This window comes from Pyxicephalus adspersus, chromosome 1 (assembly GCF_032062135.1).
Source record: "Pyxicephalus adspersus chromosome 1, UCB_Pads_2.0, whole genome shotgun sequence".
Classification (NCBI taxonomy): domain Eukaryota; kingdom Metazoa; phylum Chordata; class Amphibia; order Anura; family Pyxicephalidae; genus Pyxicephalus; species Pyxicephalus adspersus.
In genome coordinates this window covers 11,550,316-11,569,711 of record NC_092858.1, presented here as the reverse complement: position 1 = coordinate 11,569,711, position 19,396 = coordinate 11,550,316, and the positions used below count along the sequence as shown (strand labels likewise).

Below are 19,396 nucleotides of genomic sequence, written 5' to 3'. Positions count from 1 at the left end.
ACCTTTCGGACCTCACGGACCACTAAATTCATAATTTTAAATCCCACAGACCATGAATTTTTAAAAAAAGATAAATACATTTGTAAAATAATAATCTTCCTAATGGTGCTTGACAAGGCCTGTGTAGGCTCTGATTCATTGATCAGTTCATGAGTAAGTGACGTATTACTATTGTTACTATTATTAGCTGTATTATCTTTGGTATTACTAGAAATGCAAAATATTTGTTTGCTTTTTCTTACTCATTATGGGTTTATTTCATTCAAATCTAAGACCAAACAAGAATAGTTATCAAAGTCAAACCATTTGATGCCATTAATATAACAGTTAAATAAAATACACAGTTAAGGTCATACCTAAAAGATCATCTGAGACATAAATAAAATAAAACAATCGGATGAGAATCTGTATTCGCAGATCGGGATGACTGTTGTAATGGTCCAAACAAGGCTGCGCTTCCCGTTTTTCCGTCGCTAGTACAAGTTGTGAATTTAGTGCAAGAATTTATTAGAATATTATTTTTGTTTTATTAGTAATAAAACATAAAATTTGCAAATAATATCCAAATTTTTGTGTGGACCATCAAAATTTTCATGGGGACCACTGGTTGGCGACCGCTGGTTTAAGTGTCACCAATGATCTTTTTTGCTATCTGTAAGCATTGCAGCCTTCTCACTGACCAGCAATGTACGAGGCATTCTTCCTAATGACTACCACAATAATGCCCTGTGAGTAGCCTGAAGACCTTAAAGTTACTCCAAAGGTTCCCCCATGTTAAAAGGTCAATATACACTCCCTTATAGTGAGGTGGGTTATAAAGAACCAAAAAGTCCTCCAATGAAGATGAAGGCCAATGAACCTGACATAGCTGTTTGAAGTTTGGAATGAAGGAATATTAAGCTAATTTGTACTATAAGGGCCACTTTAGACTCCGGATGCGCTGCAGTGTTTTGCCTTGGGCTCAACCTCGCTCCCAATTTCTCCCAATAGAGAGGTTGCAAATCATAGTGACAGATCATGATGTGGCTCCTAAAAGCAACTTTGGCTATTCGGATATTGCTTGAAGATTTGCACAATTGTGCGTAAATCTTGGTGCCTGCGGTGCAGTTTGCCTTTTCCAGTGGCACAGAACTAGTTTGCCGTTCACCTGGGAGTTGAAACCATGTGGTTTAAAACAAGGGTTCTAAAAGGGCTGCAGGTGTCAGCCACTTCACACCTTTTCAACTACTATACTGTCGACCACAGAGGTTGACAAACGCTTTGTTGTGCGGTTGAGTAATGCGGTTCTTCCACCAAAGGAGGAAAAGCCACCGTACACCCATCAGGAACTGCAGCACAATCCGCTGCAACTGCAGCTACGGGCAAACACAGAAACAAAACGTGATTGCTATGGTCAGCCACAAGTCTGAAATGGCCCTAAAGGTTTTTTTGGATGTACACTTGTCCCCAGGTGCATAAAGACTCCACCTACTATCTTTAAAATGCTGAATAAAACTTAATCTAAGCACTGTGTATGCTGCTGGTAATAAGGATCACGTTCCCCATTCTTCACATTCTGCACTAATATTTATGCAGTAAAAAAAATGAATGTCTTTGACACAGCCGACAATATGAACACTGCTCTGTACTGGTGCATGGTGCTGAGTGTGACCAAAAGATTTCACCGTTTGTCAAGTTACTGGACTGAACATCCTCCAAGAATTGCACCATGCATTCCACTTTAGTCTCAGGCTGCATTGCATGCTTCTGTGGTAATGTCTGCCACTGTGTATCGCACATCCTTCCCCTTTCTGTTATTCATTTTTTTACACTTTTCTGTACACTTTAAAGCTGAACTCCAAGATAAGCAAATATTGTGTGAATACGATAAGTATTGCATGTATTCTTATTAAAATCATGGCGTGTTTATATGTACTTCTGCCAGATCGGTGCAGTAATCCTGCTTTTGACCAGTCATTTATGCTCTCCTTTTTTGTGTAGGGTGACTGGCCATGACTCCACCGCCATCTTCTTCTTCTGTGGAGGGTGGGCCTTCTGGGTTCCTCCATCAGTTGGCAAGTGAGCTTTCTGAGTCCCTTCATCAGTTGGTGGACTTTCTAAGTCCTTCCATCAGATAGATGTAGTCTTACTGGGTCTTTCCATCAGTTGGCTGGTGGGTTTTCTGGATCCCTTCATCAGTTAGCGGGTTGGTTTTTGAGGTCCCTCCATCAGTTAGTGGTTGGGCTTTCTGGGTTCCTCCATCAGTTGGCGGGTGGGTTTTCTGGATCCCTTCATCAGTTGTCAGCTTGTTTTTTGAGGTCCCTGCAACAGTTAGTGGTTAGGCTTTCTGGGTCGCGCCATCAGCTGACCTGAGTTGGTTGCTGGGTTCCTCCATCTGTTGGTGGGTGGGTTTTCTGGATCCCTTCATCAGTTGAACAGTTGGCTTTCTGGGTCCCTCCATCAGTTGGTGAATGGACTTTCTGGGTTCCTCCATCAGTACAGGTGGGCTTGCTGGGTCCCTCCATCATTTGTTGGGTGGGCTTGTTGGGTGGTTCCTTGAGTTGGCAGGTGGGCTTTCTACGTACTTTCCTTAGTTAGGCATTGGGTTGCCTAATAAATGCATTCATCACAATTGGATGACAACATTACTGCTAAATCTAAAGGTAGTAGCTTAATGTTGTCAGCCTGCAATACTAAGTGCTGGTATTTGACGCATCGCCTGGTAAAGGAAACAATTTGAAAAAAAAAATAACTTGATATAAAAACTTCATATAATGAGACATGATGCCACACTTACCGAAAGTTATACTCCAGCCTTGCCTTCTGTCTTGCACACCTGTACCAGTTCCTCTTCTGGACTAGAAATGTCTACTCTGATTTTACTGCACACCGTGAGCTCCTCACAGAGTGCATCACAAGATGCAACAAGTCAGATAACATTTCCTAGCTGGAGAACATCCAACATTATAAAGAGTCTTCTTGTCCACCCTGTCTGTCACTGGCCCACCCCTCATTTACTGGATTTTATTATAATTAACTATGGTGGGCTGGCATCACATATTGATATGACAACTCATTGCAGAGACCATGGCAATGCAATCTACCTCGGTGTCACCCATAGACAGTTCCCCGGTGTTGGATCGTTAGCATGGTATGACATCAGAAAGTCCCACTTCTCCAGACTGAAATCCAACTAATATTGGGATATTTGCATGGTCCCAAAGACCAACCCCCTGATAGCACTCCCCTCCCACCAGCCATGATCTGCCTGCATTGCATAGAAAAGCAAAGAAACCCAATGGTGACAATGCTGTAAACCATATTATAAAAATCAGAAAGCTTTTGTTACCGAATGAGGAAAAGAAGAAACAGGAAAAATAAACCCAAAATATTAAAGAACAACAGATTTCAGATTAACATACATGTTACAAACACACTGCAACAACCCTGGACTGGGCATGTTAAGTTTATGCAGCAAACACCTTGAAAAGAAAGTGGAGCTTATTAATATGCAGAAAGAATCTTTTCCATGGAGGATCTACAAAAAGCTGTTGTGACCTAATTTGCATATGTCAGTAATTATGGTGACAACGTAAATATCCAGGTATAGAACACATCATCTTCAATCACGGATCTGTCACAATATGGCTGCCATATCATTCACGGGGACATCAATGGAAGCAATCAGTCAATTCCGAGGGGTATTTGGGTCCCATGCTCATCTTATGGAATGTAATGCTAGGTTTTGAAAGGGCCTAATGAAAAATTTGTATACTCCCAAAGCTGCTACAATGCATCGGTGTCATGGAGTATTGTGGTCATTGATCTCCACCCAGCTGTAAAGGCAGCAATTCATTTAATTTTTATTAAAACATTAAATGTACATTATAAGTTCCTGAATTTCACCTGATTTCAGCTGCTTGCTGAATATTAAAAAAGGGAAAGCAGCAGTCAAAAGTTAGTGAGTTTTATTAATATGTGGAAAGGAGGAGAGAGCAGAGAGTAATAGAAAGCTAGATAGCTAAGCTTATCACTGTGCTGCTTCTTTTTTTACTGTCCATTCACAAGCTTGGGGAGGGACAAGACATGCAAATTGTATTTACCTACAGTAGAGAAAAGATCTCCTGTTCTGCCACAAAAGGACTATAGGGGGCAATGCGATCTTCATTCACGCATTCTTTGGGGTCACTATCTACCTCCTGGACTGAGATACTTTCTTAGAGCCGACACACTCTTATAAACACCGACTGTGTTCACAAATAAAGGCCATTTCAGACCTGTGAGCTGCAGCTTTCTGCTGTGGGCTCAGATGAAGTCCCAACCTCTCCAATTCAAGTGAATGGTAGAAGTTAGAAACCATTTTCTCATAGAGCACTGTCCACAAAATGTTGTTCAAAGATTTGCACCACGACTGCCAATTTTGTTACCTGTGGTACAGTTTGTGCATCCTGGGAGCGCCGCAGCAGTTTGCTATGTGCCCAGGAGCTGCCAATCGCATCGTTTCATGCCGCTGGTCCCAAAAATCCCTATCTGATCCCAATCAGCTGTAAGCTCTTCGGGGCAGGGTTCTCTCCTCCTGTATCACTGTCTGTATTAGTCTGTCATTTGCAATCCCTAATTAATGTATAGCGCTGTGTAATATGTGCGCTATATAAATCCTGTTTAATAATAATAATAATGTACCGCTCACAGCAGCCCCCATTCATTCCTAATGGAGCATCTCCCCGAGTGCCAGTGTTTCCTGGCTTGAGGAAGCTATAAATGCACTGCAACCTCACTGTTCTAAGGGAGACTGAGATGATGCTTCCTCCTGCCTGCAGCAGACTAATGCCACCCTCTCTGCCTGTATAGGTATACATGAATGGCTTGTTCCAATAAAAAATCCAAGCTCAAAATAAACTATTTCTATACCTTGGGCCTGATTTAATTCATCTCTCCAAGGCTGGAGAAGATACACTTTCAACAGTAAAGCTGGGTGATACAGCAAACCTGGAATGAGGTCCAGGATTGAAAACATTTGCTAGTGAATAGGAAATGACTGTGATGAAATCCATTCCAGGTTTGCTGGATCACTCAGCTTCACTGATGAAATTGTATCCTCGCTAGCTTAGTGGAGCTTTAATAAACCAGACCCCATCACATCGGGAATGGATTCACTTCTTGCAAAGTTACTGCAAGCTCCATTCCTGCTCAGTGTGCCCCAATCAAAATTATTCCTAAAACCAGAGCAGAATCCTTTGCACAACACACCAACTTAGCCAGACTCAGCTTGCTGGGAGTTGTAGTGCTTTAGGTTGTTTGTTCTTGCCTGCAATCTCATGCGACAAATTGAGAAGTTTGTCACTGTGCCCACATATCCGTTATCTATTGCTTCACCTTTATCTTGATATACTGCGGCCCGCACGTGTTTCCTCGTATACCCCACATATTATATTTCTGTAGCTCTGGTGCCTTTCTAACAAATGTGTTAAACATTTGATGTGTTGAACTTTTTGTAAAGTTGTGACAGTGTGTCTCTTTCTATTTGTACTGCTCCCTCCTTCCCACCCCTCCCTTTTTTTTTCTCCCTCCTGACCCTGGCAAGAATTCAGTGCGGAGCATGGGATTAGTCTGCTGGGAGATTGGGAATCAAGATGCAGAGCCATCACACGGAGCACCTCTACAAGATCCTGGTGATTGGTGATCTGGGGGTTGGTAAGACGAGTATCATCAAACGTTATGTGCACCAGAACTTCTCCCCACATTACCGCGCCACCATTGGAGTGGATTTCGCCCTCAAGGTCCTAAGTTGGGATTCCGACACTGTCGTCCGACTACAGCTGTGGGATATCGCTGGTGAGTAGAGAAGGGCATTATATCAACCTTGCCCCATTTATGGGTATTAGGGTAATCTATACAGCTAATAGTAAAAGGGCTGATTTACTAAAGGAATGTACACTTACCAAGGTGAATCATCACCATGCAAGGGATAGATCACGTAGCTTAGTGAATGTGGTGATACTTCACAAAGAATACCCAATCACATGCAAGGAAATCTAAAAAACAAGATTTTCCTTGCATGGGGCTGAATGGTTGAAGTCAGCAGAACTTTGTTTTAATTACTAAGTGTAATTCACTTTGCCGTTTAGTAAATCAACCCATTGGTCCTGATTTATTAAAGCTCTCCAAGGCTGGAGAAGATAAACTTTTATCAGTAAATCTGGGTGATCCAGCAAATCTGGAATATTTGTTTTGGGTACAGTTGGAAATGGTTAAAATCCCAATTTTGTGTGTTTGTGTATTTGTTCCACTGGGGAAATTTATTTGCACCCCCTGCCTAGAGATGCAACAGCAACTGAGAAAAAGTCTCTCAAAGTGGGGGAAAAAACTTTTTGTATATGGTGGTCCCCCAGTGATAGGTGTCCCCATTGAAATATTTCCCTTTATCCCTTCTGTTGGGGACAGCTTTAAGATGTTTGCATTCCTTTAATTTTTTCTCTAATTGGCAGCAGTCACCAGTGGAAGTAAAGGGTAAATATTCACATTATTAATCTAATTTTGGGGCTCAGAGCATTTGATTGGTGTTTAGAGATTTTTTTATGTTGGGGGGTGTAGATGGCCACTTTGGGGCTGCATTTGACTTGCATTGCATTCATTAGGACAAGGTAGTCATATTGAAGAGTATTTTTATTTTGGAGCAAGTTTTTTTATTCAAATGCATGCATTTGAGTGGGACTGTGTTCAGATTCTAAGCCTGTTCATATAAACCTTATTCAGGGCAAAAAGTTATATTATTGAACGGGCCCATGGTGTCATCAGGAGTTCCCTGCACATTGAAGGTGGGATTCAACACCAGCTCTGCACTAAGCACCTGTTTGTATAGGGCCATTGAGTTCTTTGACTCTTCATACCCACCATCAAGGGGGCACCATTATTATCCAGTATTTATATAGCGCTGACATATTACGCATCTCGTTACAAAGTTCATAGTCATGTCAGTAACTGTCCCTTCAATGGGCTCACAATCTAATTTCCCATTCCATAGTCATATGCCATTAATACCGTCTAAAGTCAATTTTAGGAGGAAGCCAAATAAACCTAATGGCATGTTTTTGGAATGTGGAAACCATGCAAACAAAGAGAGAACTTGCAAACTCCATGCAGATAGTGTCCTAGTGGAGATTTGAACTTGGAACCCAGCGCTGCAAAGGCTAGAGTGCTAACCTCTGAGCCACCGTGCTGCCCACTTTGTGCCAAAAAGGTGCTCCAAGTGCTTCTTTTAACTCTTTCATCACCTAGTCCTGCTTTTTTATAATTACTTGCAACCGCATTTTTCTTTTTGTCCTTTTAAAGCAAAAAAAAAAAAGTCTTCCCAACTGAGTCCCAAGGAACTATATGTAAATACATTAACACCAGTGTGGTACATTTCACATGTCCTGCCCACATTTGGCTGCCAGTTGTCTCTCTCTGATATTAGTCAGCTCAGGTTTACCACAATGTTTGTGCTAGTAAATTTCATCTTGACACAGAAATATTAGTTTACAGTATCATTATCACCGACTTGTAAGGAGTTGCAGTGATTTCCAGAAAGTTATGTGACGTGCAAAAAGTGAAGGCAAAATTAAAATATCACCATGGATGGATATCAGAGAGTAGAAAACAATAATTGGTATATTTTATCACATTGATGCTGTTTGAAGAACCTGAACAGAAATCAGATTTCTGTTTTCACGATCATTGCTGGTGAATGTAGAATAAATGAGCCTTGTACACAAATTACCGTCCTGATCTATGGAGAGGGGAGGGGGGGAAGACCAATGTCACCGGTTCCCACTTGGTCGTTCATTGATCAGTCAGGGTGGAGCTGAACACATGCTAGATTTTCCCTCAAGACAAGCATTCATCTAGAGCAACAATCATCTGATGTAGATTTGCTCACAGAGCTATTGTCCTCAGATGGGAGATCTGACCAAGCTGACCCCAGGACTAATATCAATGGATTATTCAACCCAGCAGAATCTATGCACTATTGGAATTTCTTGTTTTACACAAAACTTTTGAATCATTTTTGTTGCTTTTTTTGGCTTTCTTTTGGCAAGCTAAACCAATAGCATGCAATGTTGATTTTTTTTGTAAAGTTCTGTCAAAAGTTTTATACGCACCAAAACTTTTTCCAATCGCTAAGTGAATTTATTGGTGAGAAAATTGTAAAACCCAAGATGTGACAAACGGACCTATCCATATTTCCTAAGGAGTAAGGAGGTAACCCAGGGTCTTTAAGACCTATGTGGCACAACTCCCAGGGATGGTTTAAATAAAATAGGGATTTGGGCGAATTTGAAGTTGGAGTACCAAATGCGTAGCATTCCAGCTCCCTGCCTTTCTGTTAGTTGGGGCCCGGAAGAGGTGGGAGCCCAGGGCAATACAAAGTTTGCTTTACTCGATAACTGGCCCTGACCACTTACTCTTTCTCACAATTCAGTTTAACCAATTTTGTGGAGGGTGATTTCTTTGCAAAGGAAAGTGTTCCTAATGGCTCATGCATGAGAAACGGAGGCTGGTGACTATGGTACAGCCATAGAGAGTTGAGGGGGATACAGGGATAGAACCCCTGTGAGGTTCTTATTGCCATATGTGTCCTATTTTGGGAGATTCACTCTCTAGGAGCAGCCTGATGGATGAATCCAGAATGTTTAGATAAAGAATTGAAGAGAAATTTTGCAGTGGAAAAACTTGTTTCTGTTACAACTGAGAGAGAGGATCTTCTTCATTATAAAGATTCCCTCACACTTCATGTTAAGTCGAAAAGTTTGGAAGAAAAAGGAAATCTCTCTGATGACACAAAGAAACTGAAACTGACAGCTGTTTTACCCATCACCTAATAATCCAAAATGGAAAGAAAGAAATTCTTTGAAGGGAGGTTAGATCAATAAATGTGCAGAGAATATAGATTTACCTTTAAAGGCATCCTCTGGTAAAGTGCTAGATCCTTTTGGAAGACCATGGTCCCTTTGTCCAGCAAGTAGTGGTTAAATAATAACATTCTTGGTGATTATCTGCACTTCCTGTTTGATTTGCAGTGGGTCAACCATCACACAATATCTCACAAGGAAGCTTCTGCCGAAACGTCATTGCTGGTCACATGAGCATTTCTGAGAGATTAGGGATGGGGGTATCTAAATCTTGACCCCAGGGAAACAAATATGACTGGACAAAATTTTCCAACCTGTCCAATTGCTTTGTCACCAAGGCCTGTTGGTGATTGTCTTGATAATGGACTATCACCAGATCAGGAGACCTACTTCTGTGGGCACCTTTAGGGTTCCTAATGAGGTTTTTCAAGCAATGTTTCTTGTTCAAATGCAGTACTGTAGAAACTAATGTCTTTGAACTGCTTTTGCAATAATTTGCAGCCCCTTTAAACATAGAAAAAACACATCCCAATATTATAGATCACATCCACAAAATTGCAATGCCAAGAACTTCAAATGTAGCCCCCATAGTGTCCTCAGCACTACACAATTGCTTTTTATGGAAATTACCTGATGTTGAAGGGCATTCCCAATACCATCTATCCATCAAAGCCGGGCACCCAGAATACAGAAAATGATATTTGACCTGTGATTTAATTAGATTTTAAAATTTTCTAATGAGAATTCTGATGGAAAGTCTGTAATAGACCAGCTGTCTTCATCCAGTGCCACCATGCTTAGCTTTGTCCTGATGGGTCCTGATGCAAAATTTTGCCTCTGCAACCCCTTTTTCTATACCACTGCCACCGTACTACAAGTACAAGAAAAGTAGAATATACATCTTTTACTTGTAAAATAGAATGTTGGATTAAGGGCATGAGGTCTTGCAAAGGCCAAATAGTTTTATAGTAAACATGTGCCCCTTCGCCTGTATAAATCAGGGGCTACAATATACAAACAGAGGTTTCTGCTTGCAATGTAATCAGTGTTCTATATTTCATTTTTACATTATCACAAAAATTGTGAACAGGTCATAAAAAGGTCAATTACCCTTTGCATGCAAGTTGTCCGTTTTTATGACTGCAGCTTAAGGCTCCTTTCACATTTTCAAGTGCATTGCAAACTGCTTGTTCTCCAGAACAGCAGTCACCAACTGTCGGAAATTTTGGTGGTCCGCGGCTCTTACCGGTGCGCCCCCAAGCAGGGTCAGGAGAAGGACACTGCTACGGGGCCGCACCAGCCAGTACCTCAGACCATGTCCCCCGTAAGGATACCAGGCTCAGAGTGATGGGCTGGTTGTGTCTCTAAGCATAACCCACCGGCATCATGACATCACTATGGGAAAACGTTCTTCCCCTTTAAGTGACACAAGGCTCTTTGCGCATGAGCAGTCCTGAGCCAGTAATTTTAGTGGTCTGTGCGTCCAAAAAGGTTGACGAGGGTCTGAGGAGTCTGATGCTGGACTGGAAAACTTACTACAGGCACACCGTCCCATACACACATGTACACCTATGAAGTTCTATCCAGATTCTTGTCTGGCTAGCTTTAGTATGCAATTGTATATATAACTTTAACTTGCTATCTTCAGTGCCCCATTCTAGACCTACATTTCTGACACACACATGATACATTTTCAGTGCCAGCCTTTGAAGGCCATGGATGTTTTTGCACGAAAATGCCCCCTGGTTTTTAGATTTGACCCAATCCATTCCTTCCTGTTCTTTGTGTCGGATTTAATTACCAAATCTTTTCATCTTCTCTGGATTTTATCATTCTACTTACTTTAAAAAAATCCATTCCTTAAGATGGTATTGTATTAACCAGTTATCAAAGTGAACATGTCAATGATTAGAAAGTTAAAAGTGAAAGTTGTGCCTGGAAGCAGGAAGGTGTCTGCCATTACCTTAATTAGCCAGAAAAGCCTCTTTGTGCTCTTCTGTTCTTGGTTTTACTTTGTTGCTAAAGCCTTGTGAATATTTATATCTAACAGTGCGTGTTTTATATATATTATACAATATATTACTTTTGTTTTCTAATATTTGTTGCCATGGCTAACGAATGACAAGGTGATGCCTGGTTGGCCTTTTGACACTCTAATGGTCCAGTCCACAGATGCCATGGTGAATTTTTTTTTCAACACGTGGAATGCTTCAGATTGGCAATAGGTTATCATTCACTGCTTCTGTCTTTGTTCATTCCTTCGTTATTGTAACGTGAAGAAGAAAGTATACTTTATAAGATTTGTTTTGCTTTTGCATAACTAAATAAACTTTAAATTGATATAATCTACCTGTACTCAAATGCAGATTTTTCACATGGAAATAATAACTGCCCCATACATTACCCGTTCAAATCCACAAAATTCAAAGCAGATATTCCTAACAATATACTAAGAACCTTCTTAGGTGGAACTTATCTTATTTAAACTTCAGATATGGAGCATCTGGTGCTTCTTTTTGCTATTGATATGTGTGGTGTCATCATGCTAAGATCAAAAAAGCTCTCTAAATCATTTAGAAAGAAGGTTATGGATGCCTAAGAGTCTGGCAAGAGATTTAAATAGATTTCCAAATAATTATAAAACATACAAGACTTTAATGAAGTGCTAATTTGCAGTCAGTTTAGTCCAAGAACTAACTGTTTGATACAAAAACAAGTCTCTAAAACCTCCAGGGTTATATTGCAGGATCTGCAGGAACATTTGCAACAGTTGGTGTAAAGTGCTTTTATGTACAATTAGAAAGAGATTGCACCATTTAAAACCATGCGGGAGGTCGGTGTGCCTCAAAAAAAACATTTGCTGTCCAAAAACAATATTAGAGAAAGACTGTAGTTTGCCATGGAACATATAGGCAAAGACCAGGCCTTCTGGAACATTGTGTTTTTATAATAACTGATAATATAATAACCAGTTACTGATAAATTAAAGAGTTGTCTGCTTAAAGTTGTGTTTCTCAATCAGGGTTCCTCCAGAGGTTGCTGGGGGGTTCCTTGAGCAATAAGCCATTTGTGACACCAATGATCCTTTTGGCTGGCTGTAAGGGTGACATTCTTCCCAGCATTGGCCAGCATTGTAAGAGGAACTCTTCCCACTGACCACCATGCTAATATACTGTGAGCTGTGGATATATTAAATTTAGCAGGGATGATGGTTAGACGGTTGGTTACAGATGAGTTTGACCATGATGGGCCAGCATTGCAGTGTTTCGTTCATTAGTAGCTGTAAATATAACAGCAGACAGTTCATTTTCCCTTAATACAATATACACAAGTCTAAACTGTCCAGGGTCATGCGTTGTCAGATCACATGCTAAAGCTTCCTGCTCCGACTCTGAACACTAGGAATAGTTGACATACTGGACAAGCATGATGGTCAGTGATAGCGTTTTACACCTTTTTTAAAAAGAACAATCATAATCTACAAACTTTTAACTTTTTTATCTTCTGGATCTGTAAAATATCAGCCAGGAACATCAAACATTTGGAATTTCCATGGTTTTAAAGCCGCAAATGTGCTGCCAGCCACACGTGTGTTTGTGTGTTCTTAAAACATTGCATCAAATTCCACCTCACTCCATTTGCATTCAGCTATACAAATATCACCTACAAAGATAAGGAAAAACTGTACTTACACTTGACGTCTGTACAGTAGAAAGAGATACTACAATCCTTTGAAAAAGATTCTGAGTTTGCCCCAAATCTTATGAGCTGACTCTCCAGCGCAGTGCAGGAGCATCCTTCATGCCAGAATTGGGAGCTTCGGTGTTTTCTAGATTTCACAAAGATGATGACATCTCTCTAGGTAAGTTCTGAAGTTCTAAATCAGGTAAGTTCTGAATAGTTCTAACATTTCTTCGAATGTGTTTATTTTAATAACTATAACATGTAAATTATTCATTGTTGGAAACAGCATTAAATTGTACTTGGTGCACTTTAAAGTGGAACTATACTTCCAAAAAAAGAAATAAATGTAATCAGACAGATCTTTGCAGAAAGGGATAGGCAATGTCAGGTGATGCACACATCCCGCCTTATCACATTTACCGCAGTACATCACACGGCTCCACATATGCATTGTGCATTGTTAAACACTGCGGTGGTAACGCAGCTCAACATGAAGGCCACTTCGGTGCCGCTTTGGGCGTTTATGTGTGTTGGGTAACGAGGAGTGAACCATACCAGTGTAAAAAACCATTAAACAAACTTTCTCCAATGAGTCACTGGTGGAATTTGTGAATGAAAATGAAAGCCGGCCTTTCAGATTAACACTTTTTGCTTTTTCCCATACTTTGTGACATTCTTCTGTGGGATTACATAAATTTAGGCAGCCAGCTGAAAGTATTCTACACATTTGTTGTGCTACAGTCACTCGATATAAAGCTATAGGATTAGAACATTTTTCTTCAGATCATTTAGGGTCACTAAAATGTGTGAGTATGTGCTAAACACTGAAAGGGATTTTGCTTCAAACACACCTGCTGCAGAGAGGTATATCAAATTTCTGGATTCTCGGCCCACTTGTATTTATTCCATTCATATAGGCAGAATATAAACATCCAAGCGGATCAGCAGCAACATGGTCCTTCAGAAAATAAACACAAAATGTAGCCTCCTGGCTCTCTCTGAGACTCTTCAAAGTTATTGGTCCTGCAAACCTAAACATTGGGGGACTTCCTGTGCCCTCCCAACATACAGCCTTCACCCAGCCTGTCCACCTGAACCACCTGGCCTCAGATTCCCATTCCCCCAGTCTGAAAGTCTATCTCCTTTTTATCATTAGCCAGGTGCTTCCTAGCCATCCTCAATTTCTGGCCTGGAACCAGGATGGAGTGCTTGGCCCAACTATTTCTTCCAGGACTCTCCGGGCCTGGATCCCATATAAAGAGTCAGAAATCTGCAGAAACACACTTACTCATAGCCATATCCAGGCCATTTAATCCCCTTTCTAGGTAAAATTGAGGTACATGGTGCAAAACACCCTCTGAATTTGTCATCACCCTCTGACCCAGCTGACTCCCTACAGAACCTTACTTTGTTCTTATTTTTGTTCTGCTTCAGCCACTACATTTACCCGAGGGCTTGTCACTGTTTTTACCTTTCAAGAATGTAAGTTTGTCATCTATTGTACAGCACTGCAAATTATGTTAGGGTTTTATTAAAAAAATAATATTATTATTTGATTGTTAATGTAGTAAACAATAGATCCTGGAGAAGTATTTTAGATCTGGTCCACACAGTGAAGATTGCTGATATATTTGTGACTCAGATATAATTCCTTACTGCTGAAAATCAGTTGCTCTCCACCCTATTCCAGACAAAAGTTTTCATTGCCCAGCACACATGTTGCCCCATTGCCACCCCCTGTACCAGAGAAAGTAAGAGCCATTAAGCACAAAGGGGTTATATACCAAAAAGACTGTCAGTAACATAATAAATACACAATTAAATCCCATAAGGATCACAATCTTATTGCACCAACAGACTAACTCTTGTGTAAAAAAAAAGTTATTTTACAAATGGTTGCCTATGATTTTACTGGACATTTAAGTATGACCCTATCCCTATAATCGGAGGTCTACCAGAGTGGTCATGTGTGTGTTTTAGGGAATTCATAGAACCTGGGTTGGATATTGTATTATTAAGAACTCCCTTGTACTTTTAGATTATTGTGTTCAGCAGCTCTAAATAATTTTGACAGTTGACCACTTATTGTTGTGATTTCTTTCAATACCAATCTCTATTTTGTTACACAATTTCACGTAATGTAAATTTTGCTTGCTAACAGTAATAATAATATTACCTTTGTTACCTCCTTTGTCTAAAGGTTTTACATTACCTTTTTTCTATTTTAATTTCCTGAAGCTGCTGGTATTAACAAAGACATGTTTTTTAAAATATTTGATGAGCAATTTAAAAAAGTTTGAGTCAGTTCTCAGGGAAGAAAAAAGTTTTTTTGGGCGACTGATAAACAGATCAGCTTCTTCATCCAACTCTACAAACACATGCCCTTCTTCTAATAATTGGGTAAGATCCTCAAGGACATTATAATTGTATCTAGTGAGGTTATTAAGAATATAAATCCACATGGCTTAAATCTTTAAAAGTCTTTTCAACAAAACATTTCAACATGTTTTCAACAAAATTGAAAAAAAAAATCTAAATCTCATATATTCATCATTGTGTTGGTCAATATAAACTTGAAGAGGTTACTACCATTGTTGTTATTGTTTGCAATGTATTAGTCAATATAGTCGGTGAACTGGTTGACTTAGTTGGGCAGGCTAAATGGGTAAAGGAACAGAGGAAGGGAAAGCCAGGGAAGGGTTGGTTAAGGGACCACAAGAATCTCAGGAAGGATGATTGCCCATCAAATAGTAAAAAAATTGTAGACGGAATTTCCTAAAATTTTCATTAGCCCTGTAATTGTAGTTCCTCCCAGACCTTTAAAGAGAACTTGACATAGAAACTCAGACATTATGGCCCTCATTTATAAAGCTCTCCGAGACTGGAGAAGATAGGCTGTCATGGGAAAAACTGGGTGATCCAGCAAGCCTGTAATTATTTGCTATTAGTAGGCAAATATTTTCAATTCTGGACCAGATCCATTCCAGGTTTGCTGGATCACCTATGTTCTGTGTGTGTGATCCAGTTATTAGTTTAGGCCATAACTGGAATTCTATAGGACTCCAGTTTTTAATATTATTACAGAATTTTTATATTGCCTCAGCATATTACGCAGCGCTGTACATTAAATAGGGGTTGCAAATGACAGACGAATACAGAGAGTGACACAGGGGGAAAGGACCCTGCCCCGAAGAGATTACAATCTAGGAGGAGGGGGTAGTAGCACACAATAGGAGGGGGAGATATGTAGTGGTGGGAATTAGTGAGGGTTTAGGAGATGGAAGAAGATGGGTAGACAAGTTTGAAAAAATGGGTTTTGAGTGCTTTTATAAATGAGCAGAAAGTAGGAGCAAGCCGACTAGGCCAAGGAAGACCATTCCAGAGGGTTGGAGCAGCTCTAGAAAAGTCTTGGAGCCATGCGTGTGATGAGGTTATGGTCTAAACCAATACCTACAGAGCAGAAGCAGTAGAGGATCTCCAATAAAATTTGTAGAAATCCACAGTTGACACCAAGATGACATTTTATTAATGAGTCATTATAATTGCAGTTATTTCAGTTCTGGAATAAGACCGCTTGGGTAGATCTAAGTAACTACCCAGCATTATAAAAGGCTAATATTACACTTTTATCCTGGGCAACCAAAGGCAATATAAAAGAGAACCTTATAAATAGGCTTTCACCCTGGAGTAAGCTCTGTGTGCACCCATTTGAAGTTTCTTCTTCGAAAAGGCTAAATGTAACACTTAACATCAGATCCACTGCTTCTCCATAACCCGCTATATACCTATCACTACTCAAAGAGACTGAATATTCTAAAAATCTTGTCTTCAATAGACTGAATGTCTGACATTTCTCAGTCTCCATTTACATTTCACAGGCCTCACTTTCCTGTGTAATGCTTTGAAAATGTTCTCTCCTACTTTATTCATATTTCTGAGTGGGGAGGTATCATTTCCATATGATTTAGAATGGTCAATGTGAATAGCAGATAATAATAAAGCAATTTCAAGGAAACCTTATACTTTAGATTACTATGAGGCTTGGAAAGATCCTCGTACTGACTCTATTCACATCTTACTGGCTCATTGTCTATGTCCAGGAATTACCAAAATTTAACCCCCAACTGCAGTTTGAGCTATTACAACTAGTGTTGGTCGAATATCTCACCATCCAATTCGACAGCTATTCGATCGATTTGGGGGCTATTGTTTGGGTGAATGAATGGGGAAACTTGTCCCCTTTTAACCTCTAGTGCTGGGGATCGCACACTGTTCTCAATGAATGCTGGCTACGGCATCCAAATTCGAACAGCCATATTCAGGTTGAATATAAGGACAACCCGAATTTGAACGCCAACACTAATTACAATTTCAGACCACAACTCTGAATTTGATCAATCCGAGTTCGAATATTAGGTGCATAGGTAAAAGATGGTCAGGGACATAAAGTCCTTGCTGCTACTTACTTAGGGGAAAGTACTTGGGGAACGTTTGGGGACAGAGTCACTGGAGGAAAGTGGAAAGTGTAACAGTAATAATTTCTAGGTATACACAGGCATTTTTTCCAGCATTGCAAGCAAACTTCCTCAGTTTTCTTATATTGTGGCTGTTAAAGAGAAACGAAACCCAAAACGGCAAAAAAAAAAAAAAAAAAAAAAAAACACTTACCTTCAATCCCGCAAGGCTGTCGGATCACTCCGAGGGTGTCTTGCATCGGGTCCCGCATCAATCCGGCATTCGTCCCAGAGCCGGCGCTCCAGGCGCCGCCATCCTCACTTCTTCTTCATTTTCACTCCTTTTTCCTACATCACCCGACTCGAGATCCGGTGACGTAGGATGAAAAAAATTGTCGATCTCACTGTGCATGTGTGAGATCAGCAAATTTTCATTTTGCGCAAGAAGGCTCCTTCTGCGCATGCCCGAGATGCTCAAGCATGCCCAGAAAGAGCGCCCAAGACCTTCCTGGGATACGTGACCTGGGTATCCCGGGAGGCTTTGTGCTCCCATTCATTCTCTACTGCCTAGGTGATCAAGAATTCGGGGACGGCGCTTCCAACCCTTTTTTTAAAAAAAGGGTGCTGCACATGAAAAAAAACAAACAGAATTTTTACTCTACATAAAAGGGTTGTCTACCCTTTTATGTAAAGTGAAAAATGCGAGTTTAGTTACGCTTTAAGAATTGTCTGAGTGTGCCAAGCCTTATATTACCCTTGATTGTCATATTGGAGAGAATTTTCCATTCAGCAGGTGGAGTTATCGCTTCCAAACAGACAATGATGTCTGCCACCAGCATGGCGTGATTATTGTTCATTAAAATGAACCAATCCTGGATTGGTGTACTGTTTCGGCCACCCATACCTGATGCCAAGCAGTAATTGTACGAACACCATACCACCACCACAACCAGCAACTGCCCAATTAGAGTGAAGCTGTCCTGTACTTTACTATCGATCACACATTATAATGAGTGCTAGTTACCAAAGCATTAACTCCCTTGCTGGTGCCCTGTTTTCTTCTATATTCAGGACCTTCAAAAACTCTCATTAAGGGCTGCTGTACATATTTAGTTATACTATATATATATTTATATTTTTTTTTTGGGGTGGTCATAGTTCTTTATATTGATTTTTTATGTGTTTTTATGCTGACACAGGTCTTTATTGGAACTCTGTGTGTGGGCCAAATGATTAGAGACAAATAAAGAAGTGTAAGAAGGCATTGTCACTCAATAACGAGTGTTGATTAAGGCAAGCTTTGAATTTGAAATTCAGACTTGTGCCATTTTTTATGCATGCATTTATCCATCACCAATACTTTACTATGCTTTGTGTGTTGTAACGCAGGTGTGCATTGGATTTCCATTGAAAATAGTAGCACCACAATTCAATAACATGTATGTGCTGCTATGTGTTACCAAAATGAATATTTGAATAATAGCATTCTTCTCATTTATTTCTATGGACTATAGAACAATCTCAACCTATGTTATGGAATTGAGAGGGGGAAGTACTGTAATCCTAAAACACTTGTTGTCCTAGGGTTACAGCACTTCTACTACATAGATACAGTAAATTGTGAATAGATGTAAAGCCTTCAATCTCTTCATAATCCAAGTCCAGTCGGTCCTGCACTGTCCTGTCTTTCTTCTTCTTTCCAGTGTGGACTGGACTCCGGGAGCCTTCATCTTCTTTCTGCTCCTTCCTTCTTCTTCTTATGCCATTTGATGTTCATTACAACTGCTCCTTCCTGAAAATGTAAAGAAGTGCTGCTTTCACGATTGGCAGTTTTTTTTAACATTACACAATATTTATATAGAGCCATTATATTACGCAGCACTAGCCGTCCCTCAAAGGAGCTCACAATCTAATGTCCATATCATAGCCATATGTCTTTAATACAGTGTAAGGTCAATTTTTTGGGGGTAGCCAATTAACCTAACTGCATGTTTTTGGGAGGAAACCAGAGTAAACCCACACAAACACGGGGAGAACCTGCAAACTCTATGCAGATAGTGTTCTGGCTGAGATTCGAACCTGGGACCTAGCGCTGCAAAGGCCAGAGCGCTAACCTCAGAGCCACCGGGCTACCTGAAAAACATTCCAGGAAAGCCCCTTTCACACATGTCTGAGATCCGGCATGCGCAGAAGGAGCAGCCAGCAGCATACTGGAATATGTGACATACCGTGTTTCCCCGATGATAAGGCAGGGCCATCAAATAAGACAGCCCCCCCTTTTAGGGAAAAATGAAAAATAAGCCCCCCCCCGCAAATAAGCCACCCACCGATTACTTACCAGAATCGGGTGGTACGGTGGGTGACTCCGTGTGTGGTTCCTCCGTGTGT

General features: G+C 40.4%; 1 protein-coding gene across 1 annotated transcript in view; it reads left to right on the top strand.

The window, feature by feature from the left end:
* Positions 1 to 5,408: 5,408 nt before the first annotated feature.
* Positions 5,409 to 19,396, top strand: part of RAB38 (RAB38, member RAS oncogene family) — a 38,149-nt gene continuing 24,161 nt past the window's right edge. Inside the window, exon 1 of the mRNA XM_072402401.1 lies at positions 5,409 to 5,814. Within this exon, the coding sequence (XP_072258502.1) occupies positions 5,613 to 5,814 (202 nt within the window). The 5' untranslated portion in view covers positions 5,409 to 5,612. The remainder of the gene's footprint in view (positions 5,815 to 19,396) is intronic.